Consider the following 20,884-nt stretch of genomic DNA (forward strand, 5'->3'; position numbering starts at 1 on the left):
GGGCCCAGCGCGGCCCGCCCCCGGGAAGCGGCTCCACCCCCCTCCCGCTGGACCCGCCCCTCTCGCTGGACCCGCCCACCGGCCGCTCCCCTACACGTGCCCATCCCTTCCCGCGGCCCCGCCCCCGGAGCAGCCCCACCCACTTCGGGCCCCGCCCCCATCACCTTTGCTGCTGCCGTCGGGCCCCCGGAGCACGGTGCACTCGTCAATGACCCCGAAGGGCTGGAACAGCCGCAGCACGTCCTCCTCCGACTGCTGCTTGTTCAGCATCCCCACGAACAGCTTCCGGTCCCCTGAGGGCGGAGACACCCCCTCAGCCGAGTCCCGGGCCTGCGTGATTTCTCTGGCCCTCCAGTGCGCATGGACAAGGTTCGCCCAGGTTCTGGTGGCTCCTGTTCTGTGCGTGCAGGGCCGGGGGACACAGCCTCAAGGCAAGGACGGCCAGCCTACGCCTGCCCAGATCCCTCCAATACCTCTGTGCCCTGAGTGTTCCCATCTCCCAGCCTTTGTGTGCGTCCCAGGCCCTGTTGGCTGCTGCCGGGCAAAGACAGTCTCCCTCCTGTGCACCCCCGAGCCCACACACAGGACCATGGTGCTGGGTACCACCTTGCAGTACCAAGTCTGCACACCTGGGTACACGTCGGGACCCTGCTCTCAACAGTGACCAGCAGAACCCCCTGCCCAACCCTTCTGGGGCTGGGAAACAGCCACCCGATGTCCAGTGAGAGGTCATGTGCACCAGGCCCAGTGCCAGGGAAGCCTGGAGCCCCACCTGGCGCACCTGGGCGGGGGGCTGGCTGGATCTGGAGCCCCACCTGGCGCACCTGGGTGGGGGGCTGGCTGGATCTGCCTGAGTCTGGGGCCAGGGGCCGCGCCAGCCTCTCCCTTGAGACACTGGAGCGGTGCCCCTCTGTAATGGCACTGCTCCCTGGTAATCAGGAAAGTAGCAGCTTCATCTCCCAGGGATGGTGAGCTGGTTACTATGGAAACCCTTCTTGGGCAGCTGTCACTCAAAAGGGTGGGAGGAAGAGAGAAGCAGAGAGGCTGGGCATCAGGGAGAAAGAGAGAGAGAGCAGAGGGCACCAGAGAAGCAGGAAGAGAGGAGAAGGAGTGAGACTTAGAGGTGGGGGCGGAGGGGGGCGGGAGTCCTGCAGACCACAGGCCTGCCCCTCTCCTGCTTCCCACATGGCAGCCAGGGTGGAAAGTGAAAGCGGTTCCCGACCCAGACAGGCTTAAGCAGGCTCCTACACACACACAGAGGTCCCAACAGCCCTGCCCGCACCTTCCCCTCCCCTTGGTCTCCCCTTTAGCTTCCCTCCACCCAGGGTAGGGAGAAGAACGGCTAGGCTCCGGGCCACTGAAGACGGCTGGCCATGCCTCCAGGGGTACAGCCCACACCAGCGGGCAGCCCCACACAGACTCTGGCCCCAGCCTGCACGTCAGCCCGCACACCCAGCTCCAACAGCCAGCACACGGGCGTGAGCACACATGCCCACGCACAGGCCAGGCACAGTCGTGCATGCATCGGGCGGGTGCCTGGCACGTGGCACGCCTGTGTTCATGTGTAGCAGCTGCAGCGCAGCAAGTCTGCACGTCTGGACACAGGAACGCACGCGCATGCACACCTGCAAACACGCACGCGCACGTCCCAGAGACCGACCCATAGCCCTCGGGACCCCATCCTCTCTGAAGACCCCCATTAGCACACCCTGAAAGGGGTGGGGGTATTTGCAAGCAGCTGGTCTTGGGCAGAACCCGTTCCTGGACCGGTCCCACCACCAGGGGGCGTGTGAACGCTGCTGCTCTGGCAGCCAAGGCCAGCTGCGATCCACAGGCCCCACCCACTGTCCCCTTCAGTGAGAGGTAGGAAGGGATTTCCCTCCTCCCCATTCCTCCGCCGACCCCAGCCCGGCAGCCGTGGAGAGATGACAACTACCTCCGCGGCTTTCGCTGTCTGCAGGCTTCACCTGGATCGGTCGAGCCATCTGTGGAAAGAGGGGGAGGGCAAAGTCAAGATGGGCAGCCGGTCACTCCTGAGCCCTGCTGGGCACCCGTGCTCACCTCCCTTGCTTCAGCATCCACCAACCCCAGCCCCCTAACATCCCAGTCAAACCAAATGACACACAAGCCCCAGGGTGGGACCGAATGGCAAACTCTTAGCTTTCAAAATCCACTGGCTGTCATCCCTTCCTCCAGGAAGACTCTGCCTCTCCGAAACCGACAGGCTACTTGCAAAGGTGGCCGCATTCCTCCTGACCTTGTAGGTGATGCCACTTTGCAGTTCCTGACATCAAGAAGTGGGGTGTTTTTCCCCAGCCCCAGCATCTGGACCTGGCTGTGTGTGTGCCTTGGTCCAACCAACAGATCGGATCAACAGAATGTGGCGCAAGTTCTGAGCCTGGGCCTCAAGAGGCCTTGTCCCTTGCCCTTTTGGAGCCCTGAGATGCCAGGGGGGAAAACTTGGGTGAGCTACTGATGACCCGCAGGAGGGGCCAGCAGAAGAATCCTCCAACAAGCCCCAACTGTATTCGCCAACCCACAGAGTAAGGATTAGACAAAATGCCTGGGACCATGTGTTACCCAGCAGAAGCTAACAGATACACTCAGGCAACTACTTTTAAGCAGTCCCATGAGCTTTGGGTGGAAGGACTGTCATACCTCAGTGGACCAGCAGGTCATCTGGGCCCATGGTTCCATTGTTCTGGAATCCCCTGTCCCCAACCCCCAGTACTGAAAGCCACATTTATGTGGAAGCTGCTCTCCACTGTAGCACCTCTGCACATGCTCAGTCCTGGGCACGAGCTGAATTTGAGGGCAGAAGCAGGGAGGCAAGGGTCCACTGGTCCTGGACAGGGCTCTCCTCCTCAAGTGGAGACTTGGGGAACTCCTGTTCATCCATCAAAACCCAGCTCTAAAGCCCCCAGGCTGGCAGTCCTCCCACCTCTGGGCCCCAGGCTCCCCCTGCCTCAGGGCTGGAAGTGTCTGTCCTGCTGTCCCTCCAGCTGGGGACCCGGGCGTCAGTCCACACGGGGCAGGATGTGGAGCAATCAGAGGAACTCGCAGAACTGAACCGGCCAGAAGGGAGCGGCCTGTGTCTCCCAGCATAGGAAGGTGCCCTTGGCTGGACCAGGGCCTCCCAGAGGGACATCTCGTTAGCCCTGCGGTCTCTGGACCGCTCTTTCCACCTGGGACTTTTGAGGTCCAGCCGAGCAGGCCCCACAGGCCAGCTTTTCCAATCACGTGAGACTACAGGACCCGAGACCGGCACCTTGTGCGCCCACCTTCCCGACGGCAAAATCAAGAGCGGCGGCCGAGCTGGACAGGGCCGGTGGGCCGCAGCTCCGCGCGGTGCAGCCCCCTCCCCCCCACGCGGCTCCGCCCCTCTGGACCCCTGCACCTCTATCCCAGCTGCAAGCCCACTTGGGCCCCTCAGTCAAGCACCCCGCCGCTCTGAGCCCGCCCCCCAGCTGGCTCCCTCCCTCTTGAGCCCCACCCCTTTCGGAGTCCCCTCCCCCTCCCCCCTCTCCTCCTGTCTCGCTAAGACCCTCCCCCTCTGATACCCTCCCCCTTTCTAAGTGCTGCCTGGATTTGAACTCGGCTTTAGGAGCCCCAGAACCAGAGAGGCCTCTGTTTGTCCCCGACGCTGCCAACTTCCCCAACCCAAAGCCACCAGCAGCCACCACCTCAGACCACCTAGGAAAGGCCCCCCACCTCCCCCTCCCCCTCCATCAGCCCGTGCCCCACCTCACCCCCGGGCCCTCTGCACCTGGGGACCACGCCCTGCTGGCTGGAGGCCGGGGGGGAGCTTATTTCAACCAGATGCGATCAGCTTCTGGGTGGGGTGGCCAGACGTGGGGACAGGGGGCACCTGAGACCCAGCTCCTGCTCCCCCTCCTCTCCCACCCGCCTCCGCGGGCCTCACCTCCTCCCTCCTCCCAGCACCTTGGGCAGATGAGGATGGGGTTACCATGGCAACGCTGATTCACCACACGGAAGCTGGCAATTGTTGTTGCCATGGAAACCGCCTCTGAGGGGCGAGCCCAGCTCCTGCCTCGCACAAAAGAGATATTTAAATACGATCTTCCAGAGATGGAGGGAGGGGCGGCCGCGGGAGAGCATCCGCCCCCATCACCCAACCTCCATCTCCACCCCATTCTCGCGGCCTGGGGGACCTGCCCTCCATCCGCGCCCTTCCTTCCGCCGCTGGACACGGGGACCTTCTGCCTCCCCCCGGGAGGCCCCCCTCCTGGGGCAGCCTGGTGGTGGGGAAGGGGGTCCTGATCCGGCCCAGGAAGCCGGTGGGCAGCCCTCCCTCCAGGTCCCCACACCGCACCCGTCTCTGGGGCCGGGTGGTCCCCGCCCCGCAGCCCAGGGCCCGCCTTACCCACCGGCCAGGGCCGCGCCAGGCTGGCATCCACGTGCCGCCGCCCGCCCAGCCGCCCTGGGCGCACAGGCGCACACCACACGCAGGCCGGCCGCCACCCCTCCTGCGCCCCTGCCCGCCCATCTGCCTCTGCCCACCTCCTTCCGGCTCCCTCTCTCCATCTGTCCCGGCGAGGTGTCCGCCGCCCGCCCTCCCTCCTCCTCCACCGCGGCCGCTCCCCACCCTGCAGCCCTCCCTGACCCCTCCCTTCCTTTATTTATTCCACAACATTTCCGGCTCGTCCAAGTGGAAACCAGGGTCCCCCACCTTCATCCCCCACAGGGGAGACTGGCAGGCACCGGCACTCCAGGGGTCAGGGCCGGTGGAGGAGAGAAGGGTCCTGCCGGAGCCGAGGGGACCCAAGGACCAAAAGTCGTCCCCCGCGGAGAGGGCCGTGTGCAGGGGTTCTGAAGCAGGCGTAGGAGTCTGGGGCGGTGGAGCACACAGTGACCCGCTGAATCCCCACCAATGACGCATGGGGCAGGCAGAGGGGCAGGCGGGCAGAAGCAGGCCAGGTCCTGCTGGTGTCCCGGGGCCCTCTAGGACCCACCCCCATCTACCTAGGGAGGTCCCGGGGCAGGGCTGCGGGAAGCCGGGGCAGGGGTGCAGGTGACAAGGGCCAGCAGTGGATGCCACCACAGGCCAGGGCACACATGGGCCGCTCTCCCAGGAGCCCGGAGTGGCCCTGCCACCCCCTGACTCTGGACCTGGCTCCTGAGTGGTGAGAGGCAGAGCCCACTGCCCTGAGCCTGACCACAGGCCATGGCCACAGCTGCCCTAGGAGACCGGGCCTGCTCCACCCGGGGCCCAGGAGCCTGGGGCACATCCATCCCTGAGGTCACCTGCTGCCAGGCCCCTGTCCGCCCATCTGCACCGAGACCCCTCCTCAGTCTGCTCGACCCGGGGGGCTTCTCCACCTCCACGGGCGCCGCGGTCACTCCCTTGCTGGTCTCGGCTGCTGTCCCCCGCCCTACGCCAGGCCAGAGCTGAGGAAAGGCCAGCCGGGGACACACGAGCCGGACACAGACACCGGGCCCCCGAGGGCAGCTGGAGGGAGAGCAGGTAGGACAGGCGTCCTCGCGAGTCCTGGACTGAGGGGTCAGTGTGGGGGAGTGGGGATCCCTGGGGACGGGGACCTGCTTCTGCCCTCAGCCTCCAAGTCTGTCCAGATGGTCAGGGGACAAGGACACCGAGCGCAGAGACACTCGTCCTGGGCCCAGCTCGGCTGGGTAGAGCCGAGACTCAAGCTCCAGGGTCACAGCAGCAGCGTCGGGGACAAGGGGACAAGGGGACACAGAGGGAGACACTCTGAGAGCAGAATGTGGGGACCAGGGCTTTGGGGACGGGGAGGGGAGGTGGCGCAGGGCCTGAGGAGAGGAGCTGCTTCAGGGGGCGTCACGGGCCTCGGGTGGGCACCTGCAGACAGCGGGGCCACTTGGGAGGGACAGGTCCCAGGGAAGCTCAGCGGAGCCCGGCAAGGAGCAGGTGCCCAGGGAGACGGTGTCAAAGGAGTGGACACGGGAAGACAGGCGGACGGTGGGGGCAGGAGGGACAGATGGACAGAGGGAGGAGGGAGGAGGGACGTGGGTGGGTAGAGGATGGAAGGTGGGCGGGGTGGGCGGGGTGGACGGAGGGTGGTGGCAGCGCGGAGGACGGGTGGGCGGTGCCACACGAGGAAGAGGCCACCTTAGCGGAACTGGCCAGGGCCCCGGTGACCACCAGCAGCGGGTCTGCGTCAGCCCCGGGCCCGCCCCTGCCCTGTGGTTTGCTGGCACCTGACCCTGGACGGATCTGAGGCCCACTGGGGAGTCCCTCTGTCCTTGTCTCAGTCTCCACTGTCCAGGGGCAAGCGCGGGGAGAATGAGAGGCCAGCTCCCTCCTTGTCATACGTGGCCCCGAGCTCTGGGGAGGCCAGCTGCCCGCGACGGGGACCTGAGGCCTTCGACCCCTGGCCACCCGAGGGGCCAGCTTGGAAGCAGATTCCCCACCAAATCAAAGTCCTGTGACGCCTGGCCACAGCCCAGGCCAGCTCCCGGCAGGACCACACGGCGAACCCACTCCCAGAGCTCCTGCTTGGAACCGCGAGTTCGCGGGTGGCCTGTGACCCAGCGGCAGAGCGGCCCTTGGCGGTCGGTCACACCCCCACCCCTCCCCACCCCTGCCCCTGGGCTGGCCTCCGGAATCGGGCTGGGCTGGGCGGTGCTGGCCAGGGTCCAAGGAGGAGCGTGGGTCTGGGGCTTTCGTTGTACAGACTCCAGGTCACTCTTGCCCGTGCTGTCCGACTGCCCAGAACCCTTTCTTGTCACCTGCGGGTTGGGAGGTGGCCTGTCCCCAGGTCACATGTTGGGGGCTTGGTCCCCAGTGTTGGGGGGGCTTGGAGAGATGGGCCTGGAGGAGCCGCTCAGGTCCCTGGGGACGTGTCCCTGAGGTGTGGACAGGGCTCTCCTGGGAGGCCAGCTGGACGCCCTCCCTCCTCCCCTCCCTCTGGCTTCCTGGCTCATCTCAGGACTCTTCCTCTCCCACCTCCTGCCGTGTGACGCCATCACCACGGCATCCTCACGCATCTGAGCCAATGTCAGTGACATGCCCTTGACCTCCAGAACCGTGAGCTTTATTTATGAACCTTTTTTTTTTTTCTTTAGGGACCAGCCTGCCTCTGGTATTTCATTATAGTCACGAAAAAACAAAACAAAACAAAACCAACATCCTGTTTCTTCCCAGACGTCACCTCCTCAACGAAGCCTCCATGACCTGCTCTACACTGACATGTTGCCCTCTTCCAGGCCCAAAGAACAGAGAGACCAAGTTTCTGGCCCGCTGTCACACAGCAAGGACACGTTGGAGAAGAAGAGACCGTCACTGAAGTGGCAACCGGAGTGCCTGTCACCCGAGCCGCAGCCACCCCAAAGGGGCTTTTCCTTCTTTCAAACGAGCTGAGGCCACCCAGCACCTTCCGACCTGTTGAAATGAGTCCAACGCAAGCCACGCCTTCCGCCCCGAGGTGCACCCCGCTCTCCACTGTCAGGCGGGGTCCCCCAGAGCCCCAGAGGGACGGGGAGCCCCAGAGCCCTGAGCTGAGGCCCGCAGGCCCCCTGAGGCTCCCTGGGCCCAGGGACTTGGCTCAGGCGGACCTTCCTTGCTGGCACCCAGTAGGGACAGGAGGACTCACCAGGGACAGTGTCCAGGCCAGCCTCCTGGTCACCAGGGACACAGCCGTCCCCACACCAAGGCTGTGGCTGCCTTCGCTCCACAAGGACCCGTGGCCCTGCTTCCTTTCTATGGGAAAAGCCGCGGGATCTGGGCTCCTCATGCCCCACCGGGCTGCGCCACCTGCCGGTCCCCACCCGGCTCCCTCACCTCCTCTGCTGCAGCCACAGGCTCCTCCCGGGGCCTCCAGCTGGGTCCTGCCCGGGGCCTCCGCCTGCTGAGCTTCCTCATCTCTGAGGCCAGTGACACTTGCATGTAGGGCCAGGCACTTGTGCAGTAAACAACCTGGCCAACCACACATGCCTCGAAATACACAGCGCAGCTGCAGGAGGCCCCGGCCGATGCCACCTGGTGGTGCCTTCTGCCCTCTGCCCTTAGCTCTCTTTCTGGGTCAGAGGCCATGGGCTTCACATCTGATCTGGGAAGGGCCTGAACCCCAAGGCTGAGAGCAAGTTCCCACCCACCTCCCCAGACAGCACAGAGACTCACCCCGGGCAAGGTCTTCTGCTCGTGTAGGGCAGTCTGAGCTTTGATGGCGGAGTCCCTGGCACAGTAGGTGAGGAAGGCACAGCCTGGGGGAGAGGAACAGGGATGTTAGGAGAAGAGCCCACGCTCACAGTGGAGGATGCAGTCCCACGTCCACCAGCAGATGGATGGACACATGCTGGAGTACTACTCAGCCAGGAACAGGAGCAAAGCTCTGACACGCTGCACAAGTTGTCAGTGACATGATCCAGACCCAAGGGACGCTCACTGCAGGGTCTGTCACACGAGGTCCCTGGAGTAGTCACACCCACAGACACAGGAAGTGGGGGACAGGGGCTGGGAGGGCATGGGCAGCTCGATGAGACAGAGCTGCCACCGGGCGCATGGAAGGTTCTGGAGATGACCGGTGCCGGCTGCCCGGGGTGGGCACTGAACGCCGCTGAGTTGCGCCTTGGCCAGGCACGACGGAGGGCAGCCGGGCTCACCCACAGCCACCTCCCTCCAGGGTGCGACGGGGCGCGAGGGAGGAGGCCCGGCTGCGGTGAGCAGGGCTGGCGTGGGGCGGGAGGGCCATCGCCGGGCCAGGCCCGAGAAGATGGCGGGGCCACAGGACAGGCCACCAAGGGACACGCCGCTGGAGGGTGTGGCATGGCGGTAAAGGGCAGGGCCAGTCGGGAGAGGGACCGGGCTGAGGCTGGCGCCCCCCGAGTGCGACCGGAGGTGTGGAGGCAGGAGATGCAGAGGGGCCAGGCAAACCCAGAGGCCAGGGAGGACCGCGCAGCTCGAGGCCTCTGGACACGCTGGCCAGGAGCCGGGCCGCTCCTAGGAGGCCTCCCCACCTGGCGCCCCTCGGCCGCTGCCTGTGACGCGAGGCCCTGGGTGCGGCTCTGGAACGACCCGGGCCTCCGCCTCCGTCCCATGATCGCCCAGAAGCGCTCTGCGGGGTCCCCCTCAGCCCCACAGGAGTGTGGTGAGCCGTGTCCACCACTGACCCAGTGGGCGGGAGAGGGGCGTCCCCGCCCCGGTGTGACGAGTCCCTGGCAGGGACGGGGACCACCAGGCAGAGCTGAAAATGGTCTCTAACAGTTAGAAACCGTTTGAGCCGGGTGTCGGGTCACAGCCGCTCTGGAAACCAGTTTGACAGACAGTTCCTCAGAAATAAAGTGTAGCTTTTCCACATGACCCAGCATCCCACTCGGGGGGCATTCCCCGGAGAACTGAGCCTCGGGCACCCACGAAGGGGCGTAACCCAAGGGACAGGTGAATACAAGACACCGCGGTGTCCTCACCTGGTGGAATATTACTCAGCATTGAAAAGGAGTGAAGGTCTGACACACCCAACACCTCAGGCCTGGAGAATGTCCCGCTAGTGAAGAAGGCGGGCGGAGGACAAAGCTGCCAGTCCCCTGAGATCGGGTCCCAGAGCTGACCAAGTCCACAGAGACGGGAAGTAGCATGGCGGGTGCCCTGCTGGGGGGGACTGGGCTAATGTTACGGGGACAGGGAGATGGACGGTGGGGACTGAAAGCGGCGGACAGGGTGAGCTTCATGTTGTGTCTGTCTGGCCACCAAAAACGTCGTTCTTGGTGTGCATTTCAAACCTACCCCAAGTGAGGTGGCGAGGGGCACAGGTGACATGACCCTGAGGCCAGTGACGTCTCCCAGGTGGAGAAGGAGCCTCCAGAGCCCTGGGGTCCCCACCCCCAGCCCCAGCCCCAGGGAGAGCCCCGGCCTCAGGATGAGCGCTCCGTCCCCGACCCCGCGTCTGGTTGACAGGCGCCTCCCGGCTGGGACCTGTGTGCGCCTGGGCTGGCATCTGTGGGCACAGGCGGGGTGCGGAGGGCACACGCGGCCTGCGCCCGGGACAGGCGCAGCACCAGTGGACACCCGCCCTCCTGCCGCCGGGCGCGGGGCTCTGTGCTGAGGCGTCCTGGGCGGGGCGGCCACACCAGGTCCCCCTGCTGCCCGAGGGGACGGGGTCCACCGAGTCCTTCCCACAGTGTGTGAACTGATGGCACCGCTCCGTCCCCACCACGGGGCCTGGCGCTCGGTCCCCTGCGTCCGCCGCGAGTGGCGCCCATCCGTGGTTGGGCAGAGTGGGCGCCTCGGGGCTTCAGGAGCACTTCAGGGATTCCTCCTGCTCTCTTCTGGGCACAAGGGAGGTGACGTCTGCTGTCCTGTGGTGGCCTTTCCGGCCTCCTTTTGACATTTCATTTTCCAAATTGTAGTCCCCACGTTCTCCGGGGAAGGAGTCCGTAAGACGGCCAGCCCTGGCCTGAGAGACATCAGGCGTGAGCGCAAGACACTGGGCTGCGGGCACAAAGGCCCCTCCCGACCTTCTTCGCCCGTGAAGTCCTGTCTGCGGGACTTGGCGGGTGGCGGCCGTAGGGGCGGGGTGCTTCGGGAAGCAGCTCGGCCCAGGGAGGGGCCCAGAGAAGCCTGGAAGCCGCCGCGCCGCTGTCCACGGTGCTGAAGTGCCCGGCGGCCAGGCGGCCCCAGCTCCCCTGGGCCTTGGGGCTCTCCGTGTCCCCTCAGGGGACCTGTGGACGCTCCCCACTGATGCCCTGGCTCTCGTCTGGGCCCACCTGTGTCCTACCCTCCAATTCATACGCTGAAGTCCCACCTCCTGAGCCTGCGGGTGACCTCATTTGGGACGGGGGGTGCTGCCGACGTCACCAGCTGGAATGAGGTCACTAAGGGGCCCTGGTCCTGTGACGGGTGTCTCCACGAAGACACCCAGGGCAGCTGCACGGGGCGCGGCAGAACGGAGGGGTGATGCACGGCCACGAGGAGCGGGCAGGATGGGCTCCCCAGGGCCCAGGAGGGGCCAGCTCTGCCCACACGTGGTGCCCGGCTCCGGCCCCCAGCACTGGACGGGACGGCCCTGGCGTTCACGCCCCCAGTGCGCGGCCGGCGGTGACCCCAGCCCGGGAGGTTGACACGAGAGGCGGAGAAGTCCTTCTTATTTCCTGCCCGTGCTGGGGACACCACCCGTCCCGCGAGGGGAGTCCCCCGCCCCAGCCACCCCCACCAACACCACTAAAGGGCCGAGGCTCGGTGCCCGCTCACCCCGTCGCCCGGCAGCTCAGAAAGCAGCTGCGAGTACCGTCCCCCTTCACAGAGGCCGGCCGGGGACACAGGGGACACCCCCTGCCTGAGGTCACACGGGTGGTAAGGGGGACATCCGGGATGAAACCCAGGCAGCTAGCTCCGTGGGCTCCGGGCTGACCGCTGGGCACCTGGCTGGAGTCCGCATCTTCCCCAAGTGTGCCCAGGACGTGACGGAGGGTGGCGGTCCCCTTCCCTGAGGGGACCTTAAGGTTCCAGGACCCCTCTCCAGCTGCGGGGTCTGTTCTGCTGCGTGGGCCCAGCCTGAGCCCACCCGCCACCCGCCAGGACGAGCCTGCAGCCCTGGTCACCCACCTGCCGATGGCACGGGGCCGGGGCTGGGTGTGCGGCAGCCCTGCCCAGGCTGGCAGACCCGGGTCCCCGGGGTGGAGCGCCGGGGCAGCCCCCGAGAGGCCGTCCTGACACCCACGTCCCCCTCAGCGGCCCCGGGGGACAAGGACACTTCCCGCTGGGACCCTGAGGCCCTGCACACGGAGACCCTCTTCCCTTGGACCCAGAGTCTCTGGGCTCAACGTTTCCCACGACCCACAGGGGACGTGCCACCCTGCCTACCCTCACCCACTTCACAGCCAAGGAGACCCCCGCCCCCAGGTCACACGGCCAGGGGCCAGGGATGGGATCTGGGCCGGGAGGTCCAGCCCAGCCGCAGTGTTGTCCCTGCTGTAGACCACAGAACAGCGACCGCAGGGAGGCCGAGCCCTGGACGGGCGGCCACCCCGGGCACGAGCTGAGCCCCTCTTCCTGCAGGGACTCTGAGGGCGGGGGTTCTGCACCCTGTGGGGGAACCCAGGCTCATGATGCTGGACAGCCCAGGGGGTCCAGGGGACCTGGCACCTGAGCCCAGGGGTTCTGACGCGCCGCCCAGTTCCTGTCCACGCACCTGGGGCCGCCGACCCACTGCTGGAGGGGCCGGCGCTGCCATCGTCCCCAAAATTCACCCCAGAGCTCGACCATTTTAAGACAAAGGCGGCTTTAGAGCATCTAGGGAAAGACCAGGAGGACCACCACGGCCCCTGGACACCAGAGCTGGGCTCCTAGGTAAAGTGAGCCCCGGGGTCATCCGGCTCCCAGGCTCTGCCCCTGGGGAGGCCGGGCAAGGCAGCCCCGGGGCCTGAGACGCAGAGTGGCCCAGGTCACACACAGGGAGGGGCCGCAGCTCAGTCCCTGCCTGGCCCCTGCTCACGAGGACACCCCTGTGTCCAGCTCTCTGTGAGGGGCGGAGGTGGCTGTGGGTCCTCTTGTTCCTACTCAGCAAGGGGACAAGACCCAGGCTGCTGGGCGATGCCAAGACCCCCAGGCTTGGGCGGGGCGGGGCCGCCTGGGCAAAGGGAGGGACATGGGGCTGGGGAGCCGGAGGGTGGGGGGCGTGGCCGTGCTGGACAGGGCCTTTCCTGGAGGTCAGCAGGACTTGGATCGGGGTGTGCGGGAAGGGCCTCCTGGCTCCGGCCTGGGGTGCAGACGGCCAAGGTCACCGTCAGGCAAACACAGCTGGGCCCAGGGGAAGGGACAGAGAGAGGGGCCTGAGGCAGGGCTCTGTGGGGGCGAGGGCAGGACATGTGCCCTGAAGGTGTCCTGGTCGGGTGGCAGTGGCCATATGTGGAGAAGGAGTCTTGGCAGACTTTAAGGACCCTGCGATGAGATCAGATTGTCCTGGTGACCAGCTGGGCACCAAATGCAGGGACAAGGCCCGGGAGGAGGCTGGGAGAGCTCCCAGCATGAGTGAGCCCTGGGTCCCCCCAGCGCCAGAGAGGGGGAGGGGAGGGAGGGAGGGAGAGAGGGGGAGGGGGAGGAGGGAAGAGGGGGAGGAGGGGAGAGAGGGGAGGTGAGGGAGGGAGGGAGAGAGGGGGAGGGAGGGGGAGGGGAGGGGGAGGAGGGGAGAGAGGGGGAGGTGAGGGAGGGAGGGAGAGAGGGGGAGGGGGAGGAGGGGAGAGAGGGGGAGGGGGAGGTGAGGGAGGGAGGGAGAGAGGGGAGGGGGAGGAGGGGAGAGAGGGGGAAGGGGAGGTGAGGGAGGGAGGGAGAGAGGGGAGATGAGGGAGGGAGGGAGAGAAGGGGAGGGATAGAGAGAGGGGGAGGGAGGGGAGGGGGCGGGGAGGAAGGGGAGAGGGGGAAAGGAAGGAAGAGGGGGGAGGGGGAGGAGGGAGAGAGGGGAAGGGGGAGGGGGAGGAGGGGGGAGAGGGGAGGTGAGGGAGGGAGGGAGAGAGGGGGAGGGGGAGGAGGGAAGAGGGGAGGAGGGGAGAGAGGGGGAGGTGAGGGAGGGAGGAGAGAGGGGGAGGGGAGGGGGAGGGGAGGGGAGGAGGGGAGAGAGGGGGAGGTGAGGGAGGGAGGGAGAGAGGGGGAGGGGGAGGAGGGGAGGAGGGGGGAGGGGAGGTGAGGGAGGGAGGAGGAGGGGGAGGGATAGAGAGAGGGGGAAGGGAGGGGAGGGAGGGAGAGGGGGAGAGGAGGGAGGAGAGGGGGGGGATAGAAAGAGGGAGGGAGGGAGGGGGAGGAGGGGGAGAGGGGGAGAGGGGAGGGAAGGAGGAAGAGGGGGAGGGAGGAGGGGGAGAGGGGGAGGGGGGAGGGAGGGAGGGGAGAGGGGGAGGGGAGGGAGGAGGAGAGAGGGGGAGGAGGGAGGAGGGAGAGAGGGGGAGGGGGAGGAGGGGAAGAGGGGGAGGGGAGGAGGGGAGAGAGGGGGAGGTGAGGGAGGGAGGAGGGAGAGAGGGAGGAGAGGGGAGGGAGGGATAGAGAGAGGGGGAGGGGGAGGTGAGGGAGGGAGGGAGAGAGGGGGAGATGAGGGATGGAGGGAGAGAAGGGGAGGGATAGAGAGAGGGGGAGGGAGGGAGAGGGGAGGGGAGGAAGGGGAGAGGGGGAAGGGAGGAAGAGGGGGAGGGATAGAGAGGAGGGGGCGGGCGGGGCGGGAGGGGGAGGGAGATGCCACAACCCCTCCCTCTGCAAATGCCGGGCGCCATCTTGACTTGTTCACAGACTCTAACAGGGAGAGGAGGGGAGGGGAAGAGGGAGGGAGGGGACTCAGCCCCAGAGATGTCCCTGTGAAGATGGGGGCAGGGATGGTGCTGCGGCCACAAGCCCAGGACACCAGGCATCCCCCGGAGCTGCGAGAGACAGAGGAGTCTGGAGCGCACAGCCCTGTGCACTGGCCTCCAGGGTGGGGAGGGGACGCGCCCGTGGTTTTAAGCCCCCAGCTCTGGTCATTTGCTGTGATGACCCTGGAATACTCGGGTGGGGGCCCAGGGAGGGGGCAGTTTGAAAGAAACACACGAAGCCGAGGTGGACTGAGGGCTTGGGGACCCCAGGGAAGTGCCCCCTAGGACAGGCAGCCATCCCCTTGGGCTGGGTGCAGGAGGGGGCCCCGCCCTGGGCAGACACTGCCCACACCTCCCCAGATCCTCTCACTGTCAGCTCTTCCTGTCCTCATGCTACAGATGTGTGGGCCCAAGCTCAGAGAGGCAGACCAGCCTCCTGGAGGCCACACAGCAAGTCAGAAGCCATCTCTGGACTTGAATCCAAGCTGGGCACAAGATGAGCCGGTGATGAGTGTCTGCGTCTCAGGAAACCCCAGACCATCTGGGACAACCCAGGTCACTAAAGCCTGCTCCTCTGATCTAATGGCCTACACACACACACACACACACACACACACACACACCATGTCTTAAATAAAATGACTTCCTTTTGTCACTCCCGTCTTTATTTCCTGTGTAAGTCAGACTTCTGTCACTCCTTGGTAGCTCTGGGGTCTGACGCTGTCAGATGCTGACAGTGTCCAGGCTGCCCCTGACCCGTCCGCTCCAGGACCTCTTTGAGCCATGACCTGCACTGCCTCCCCCTGTCCCTACCCCACTTCTCCAGTCCCAGAGGACTGGCCCTCGGTGTCACCAGCCCACACACTGCACAGGCACAAATGGCTCTGCTGGCACCTGCATCCCCAGCACAGCTCTGGTCACCATCTGAGTGTGCATTTCACAACCTCACTGGACCCTGAGCCCTGCAGGATCTGGACGCGCCTGTCCTGGCCACTGGGGACAGCACACAGAGCAGGCTCAGGAGAATCCTGGCCCTGGGCTCCGCTGTCCCTCTGGCCTGGCCCTGGGCTCCACCCTCCACACCAGCAGAGGGTGCCCATGAGCCCACAGCCTCCAGGCCCCACCTCCCCCGCAGCCCCCAGGAGCCACCCAGCCTGCCCTGTCCCCTCCCCGCCTCCCCTGTCCCCTCCCCGCCTCCCCTTTCTAGCAATAGAAACTCCCCTCCATCCGTCCTCCACTCTGCACCCAGTTACGCTCCTCTCCACCCACCCACCCACCCGTCTACCCTTCCCACCCCCTCCCGTCTACCCACCCACCCACTCTCCATCTCTTCTCCCACTCATCCACTCCACATCCTTCCACCTTTCATTCATTTTCCACTTATCTGTCCATCCGTCCTTCCACCCACTTCTTCATCTAGCCATACTGCTATTCAAATTTCCATCCATCCACCCATCCATCCATTTTCCCACCCATCCATCCATCTTTCTATCCACCCATCCATCCAACCATCCATCCACCTATCATCTATCCATCCATCCATCTTTCCATCCATCCATCCACCTGTCCATCATCCATCCATCCATCCATCCAACCATCTGTCCATCCATCCATCCACCTGTCCATCCATCCATCCATCCATCCATCCATCCATCCAGCTGTCCATCCATCCACCTGTCCATCCATCCACCTTTCCATCCATCCATCCATCCATCCACCTGACCATCCATCCATCTGTCCATTCATCCATCCATCCGTCCACCTGTCCATCCATCCATCCACCTGTCCATCCATCCATCCATCCATCCAACCATCTGTCCATCCATCCATCCATCCATCCATCCATCCATCCATCCACCTGTCCATCTCATCCATCATCCATGCCATCCCCTGTCCATCCCATCCATCCACTTGTCCATCCATCATCCTCCTGTCCATCCATCCATCCATCCATCCATCCACCTGTCCATCCATCCATCCACCTATCCATCCATCCATCCACCTGTCCATCCATCCATCCATCCATCCTCCTGTCCGTCCATCCATCCATCCATCCATCCATCCATCCATCCATCCATCCATCAATCCTCCTGTCCATCCATCCATCCATCCATCCACCTGTCCATCCATCCATCCATCCACCTGTCCATCCATCCATCCATCGATCCTCCTGTCCATCCACCCATCCATCCATCCACCTGTCCATCCATCCATCCTTCCACCCATCCATCCACCCGTCCATTCCTCCACCTGTCCATCCGTCCACCCATTTCTCCATCTGTCCATATTTCTTTCTTTCTTTCTGAGCCGGGGACTGAACCCAGGGGCCCTCGACCACTGAGCCACACCCCGAGCCCCTTTTGCATTTTTTTTTAGAGCCAGGGTCTCTCTGAGTTGCTCAGAGCCTCACTACATTGCTGAGGCCGGCTGTGAACTCGCCATCCTCCTGCCTCAGCCTCCCGAGCCACCTGGCCCCCAGCGCGGCCCTGCCCCCAGCTCCACCTACCCGCCTTCCTACCATCTTTCTGTCCACCCTGCACCCTCCATCATGTCCGTCCACCCACTCAGGGCCTCCCCCCACCGCTCACCTTCCATCCCTCAAGTCCTCACCCACCGCCCGCCGCGTCGCATCTGCCTGTTGGCTTCTGTCTGTGCCCCGTCTGCCTGCCCTGCCCGTCCACTTCAGGACAGTGGCCCCAGACCAGCTGGACTACCGCTGGTCAGTGCCTTCCAAACCTCGCAGCCCTCCCTCGGGCCCCAGTGACCTGAAGTCAAGGACGGCCAGCCTCCCCAGGGCTCTGACCCCGTCTCTGCTTTCACAACCACAAACCACCTCTCTTCCTTCAGCCCCTCCACGGTGCCGGGCTCGGCGGGAGGCGCGGCCAGCGGGGTGGCTGTGCCACTCCTCACCTGCTGCTTGTGGAGCCGGGCAGCTGGTTCCCTGGGAACCCCTGCAACCCCGCACCTGCCCCACCCTGGCCCACCCCAACAGGGAGCCCCATTTTTGTCCATCCAGGGTACGGGATTTAAGCCGATCTGGAACAAGGCTGGGAGGCTGGGAGGCTGGGAGGCTGGGGGGCTGGGGGGCTGGGGGGCTGGGGGGCTGGGAGGCTGGGGGGCAGTGGCAGTGGCAGTTATCTGGACACGCAGATCTAGTTCCTCTCCTGCTCTGAACTCTCCCATGGCTCCCCAGTGCCCTCCGGGGAGACTGCAGCCTCAGTCCAGCTTCAGAATGCAGCTGCTGACTCTCCAGCCTCAGGCCGGCCTGATTCCCCCTCCACTCAGTAGCACCCCTTGGGAGGTCCAGGCCTTGGCAAGCCCACTGCCCTCTGCACACACGCAGGTCAGAGACGTCCACCTCACTGGCCCTGCAGAGGCCCAAACAGAACACAGTGTCCGTCTGTGCTCTCTCCACCTCGAAAACTCCACCATCCTGCAAAGCCCCGGTGTGACCAGCCAGGCCCCCAGGCAGAGCCGCCTCCCTGCCCAGGTCCTCCACCCCAGTCCCCTCTCCAACCCCACCCTGACCACTGCGGCTAGAGGCGTCCGTGAGGGGCTCTGACCTCAGGTCCAGGCTGTGCACGGCAAGGCCCCAGGGGCTCTGGGGAGGTGCCGGCTGAGGGGACGACCGAGGGGAGGGTGAACGCGGGCTCCCTTCCTACAGGGCCAACGCGGCGTCCCCCCAGACGTCCAGGGGGCTCCTCCAGGCTCCCTGCTACTGTCCCCTCTGCGAGGGCAGCTCTCCCATCCACACTCCTCCTCGCCCTCAGGTCTCAGCCTCACCAAGCAAGTCCAGTGCCCCGCGGCCAAGCGCTGACCACGTGCCTGGAGCTGAGGGGAAACCAGTCCTCAGCCTGTGGCTTCCCCTGAGCTGGGAGGCGCACCGGTCAGAGACACCAAGACACCTCCAAGGAACACACAGCCAATAAGATGCAGAGCAGCCAGACTGCAGCTGCCCCCAGGCCCACCGCCCCCAGGAAGCCGCCTGGCCTCACGACCTCAGGAGCAGGGCCTTGGGCCCTCACCGCCAGCGAGCCACAGGTCACATCCAGCAGCCTGGGACATGGCAGGACAGCTCTCTGTTTCTGCCCATCCCTGTGTCCCCAAGTCGGTTGCCCGGTGGAGGCGGGGGCTCCAGCCCAGGCCAGCTCCACCCCAGTGAGGGGCACAGCACAGCTCAGGAGATGTTTTCTGCCTAAAGGGGGGTGTGCCTGGCTGGAGGCCACCTCCAGGGAGGGTCCCTTCCACAAAGCCCCAACCCTGGTGGCCGCCCCAGGCCCCGCCGACCCAACCCGGCTACCGAGGGGCGCGAGGCACCGGATCCCGCGCCTCCCTGGGGCTGGGCTGGCGTCACGCGGGATCTCGCCCCAGCGGCGGCTCCAGCCCCCCTCCCCGGCAGCTGGTGCTCCCATGGCAACCGTGAGCCGCCCGCGCCGCCCCGCGCCACCTCCACTTTAAGACAAATATTGTCATTAACATGCAAATGCGGAGCCCTGCCATAAATGGGGGCTGCGCAGCGCGACGCTATATCGGGCGCCTTCCTGGGCAGGGCGGGCGCAGGGCCGCGGGGACGTCGGAACCCATCGCAGCCCCCGTCCCTGGCCTGGTGGGCCAGGAGTCCCTGATCTGGGGGCCAGGCCCTGGCCTCCCTGCCCGCTCCTTCTCCTGACCCGGCCTCTCCTAGGTCTTGCTCCTCCCAGGCTCCATGCCTGCTTCTGAGGCCCAGGCCCAGCACCCCGCTTTCTGCCCAGAACCCCACACAGGCCACCTGACCTCCCGCCTTCCTGTGGCCTCAGCGCCAGCGCCCCCACCCCACCCTTGACAGTGGTCATCTGGCACCACGGTCCTGCCACCCCTTGGCTTGGGGATGACCTGTGCCACAGGGATGAACCTCGGCTCCCCTGGCCTGGGGGGGGCAGGGGGCAGGGCCCAGCTCTGGCTGGCCTGGGCACCAGAGTATGCCGCTGCACCTCGGTCTCCCGTGTGTGCTCAGGTAGCCCCTCTCAGTGACCAGCCTTCAGCGGGGATTAAAGGACCGGAGAGGGGAAACCAAAAACTGGACAGTGGTGCCAAGTGAGACGCCCAGTGACCCCTGGACACAGCTGAGGTGTGACCCACGAGGGGTACCTCCTCTGTGACCATCACAGCTGCCCCAGTGCAGCCTCACAGGACCCCCAGGAACCAGGGACCCTGCCCCCGGGAAGACTGGGTCCACCCCACCGCCGCTGCTCGGAGCCTGCCCATGGTGACAGGGTGCTGCAGCCTGTTGGCTCCCCAGAAATGAAGCCAAATAAGATAAGCATTTGGCAGGAGGGGCCCAGACTTCTCCTCCCAAGCATCCTGGCTTCTCATTCATCATTCCAGCCCGTTTTGGCAGAGCCCCAGAGAGGGCCAGCTACTGGCCAGAAGTCACACAGCTGAACCCAAAGGCAGGACCAGATTGCAGATTCTGGCTCCCAGCACCCCGCATTCTTGCTCTCCAACTCTCTCCCACCAAGCAGCCAGGCCCTGCACAGGAGGGGACCCCCTGTCCCAGAGGGTACCGGGGCTGGGCCCGTTTCTGATAGGAAGTAAAGCCCCTCCCTGTCTCTCCCAGCCTTGTGTCCAGGTCGCTGACTCAGGACCTCTAAGATGTGGAAGGTGAGGGCCACCTGTCAGGGACATCATGTGCTCAATTTCCACCTTCCCAGAAAGCTCTAAGTCCAAAGACCCCTGGGTGCCATCACCCCAACATTCTCCAGCCAGAAAAAATAACTGCACATTCATGGCCCCCCTCCACCGCCTGCTGGATGGCTGAGGTCAGGCGGCCCCCCTGGACCCTCCTCTCCTGTCCGCCAGCTTCCAGGCGATTCAAAAATTAGAAAAAGAGAGAGGGGCCACAGGAGCCCCCAGCCCCCTCCCGTCTCCCTGCCCAGACCCCCAGCAGCCCTTCAAGGCAAGGTTTGGGGGCCACGTGGATGGCCCCCTCCCAACAGGATCCTCCTAGAAATGGCCATGTGGGGGGTCCAGTCAGCCAGGGACCCGGAGCCTAACCATGCCCCCCTCCCTGCACCCTCTGCCCTCCTGGCCACACCAAGGCATTAGGTTTCTCAGCCCCCCGTTTGGGGGGCGGTATTGGTTCTGAAGAGGGGGATTGGAAGGGTTCTTCCCTCCCCCCAATACCAGGTGGGCGTCTGGCTGCGGTGACAAGCCTGGGGTCCATCCCGCCTGGGGCCTGCACCTGTCCCTCAATGCCCCTCCGGACCACGCATTCCTGCCCGGGTTGGAGCAGCCGGGCCGATGGGCACCGGGTCTGAAATAGGTCACGGGCCCTGGTCCATCTCTAAGGCCCCCCAGGGTCTTGCTGGAGGATGGGGACCCAGATGTGTCCAGCATATAGCTTGGGCAGTCCGCACTGGGTCCCCGGCACGTGACAGAAAGCTTGTCAAACACCCACATTAGGACCCTGGACCCACAATCGGAGCCCAGGGCTGGGCCAGGACCGCTGGGCACCCCGCCCCCCCAGATGCCAGGAGACGGAGAAGCCAGGGAGGGCGGCGGGCCACCTCCCTCCCACCTGCCTCCAGGCCGCCCACGCCTCCCTCCTCCTGGTCCACCCCAGGACTGGGGCTCTGCCCAG

At 65.4% G+C, this 20,884-nt stretch overlaps 1 protein-coding gene across 31 annotated transcripts in view; it reads right to left on the reverse strand.

The window, feature by feature from the left end:
• The window catches only part of Celf5 (CUGBP Elav-like family member 5), a 35,010-nt gene that overhangs the window by 13,195 nt on the left and 931 nt on the right, over positions 1 to 20,884 (reverse strand). For 12 of the 31 annotated variants that reach the window (XM_076851867.2, XM_076851930.2, XM_076851834.2 and 9 more), the window contains exons 2-4: positions 8,120 to 8,202; positions 1,937 to 1,985; positions 165 to 293 (exon numbers count right to left, since the gene is read on the reverse strand). In XM_076851867.2, the coding sequence (XP_076707982.1) occupies positions 165 to 293; positions 1,937 to 1,985; positions 8,120 to 8,202 (261 nt within the window). Of the gene's footprint in view, positions 1 to 164; positions 308 to 1,204; positions 1,242 to 1,930; positions 1,986 to 8,119; positions 8,203 to 20,884 lie in introns of all 31 variants that reach the window. The other 19 variants (XM_076851913.2, XM_076851817.2, XM_076851944.2 and 16 more) reach the window with 3 other exon arrangements.

The sequence above is a fragment of the Callospermophilus lateralis genome, chromosome 1 (genome assembly GCF_048772815.1).
Source record: "Callospermophilus lateralis isolate mCalLat2 chromosome 1, mCalLat2.hap1, whole genome shotgun sequence".
Classification (NCBI taxonomy): domain Eukaryota; kingdom Metazoa; phylum Chordata; class Mammalia; order Rodentia; family Sciuridae; genus Callospermophilus; species Callospermophilus lateralis.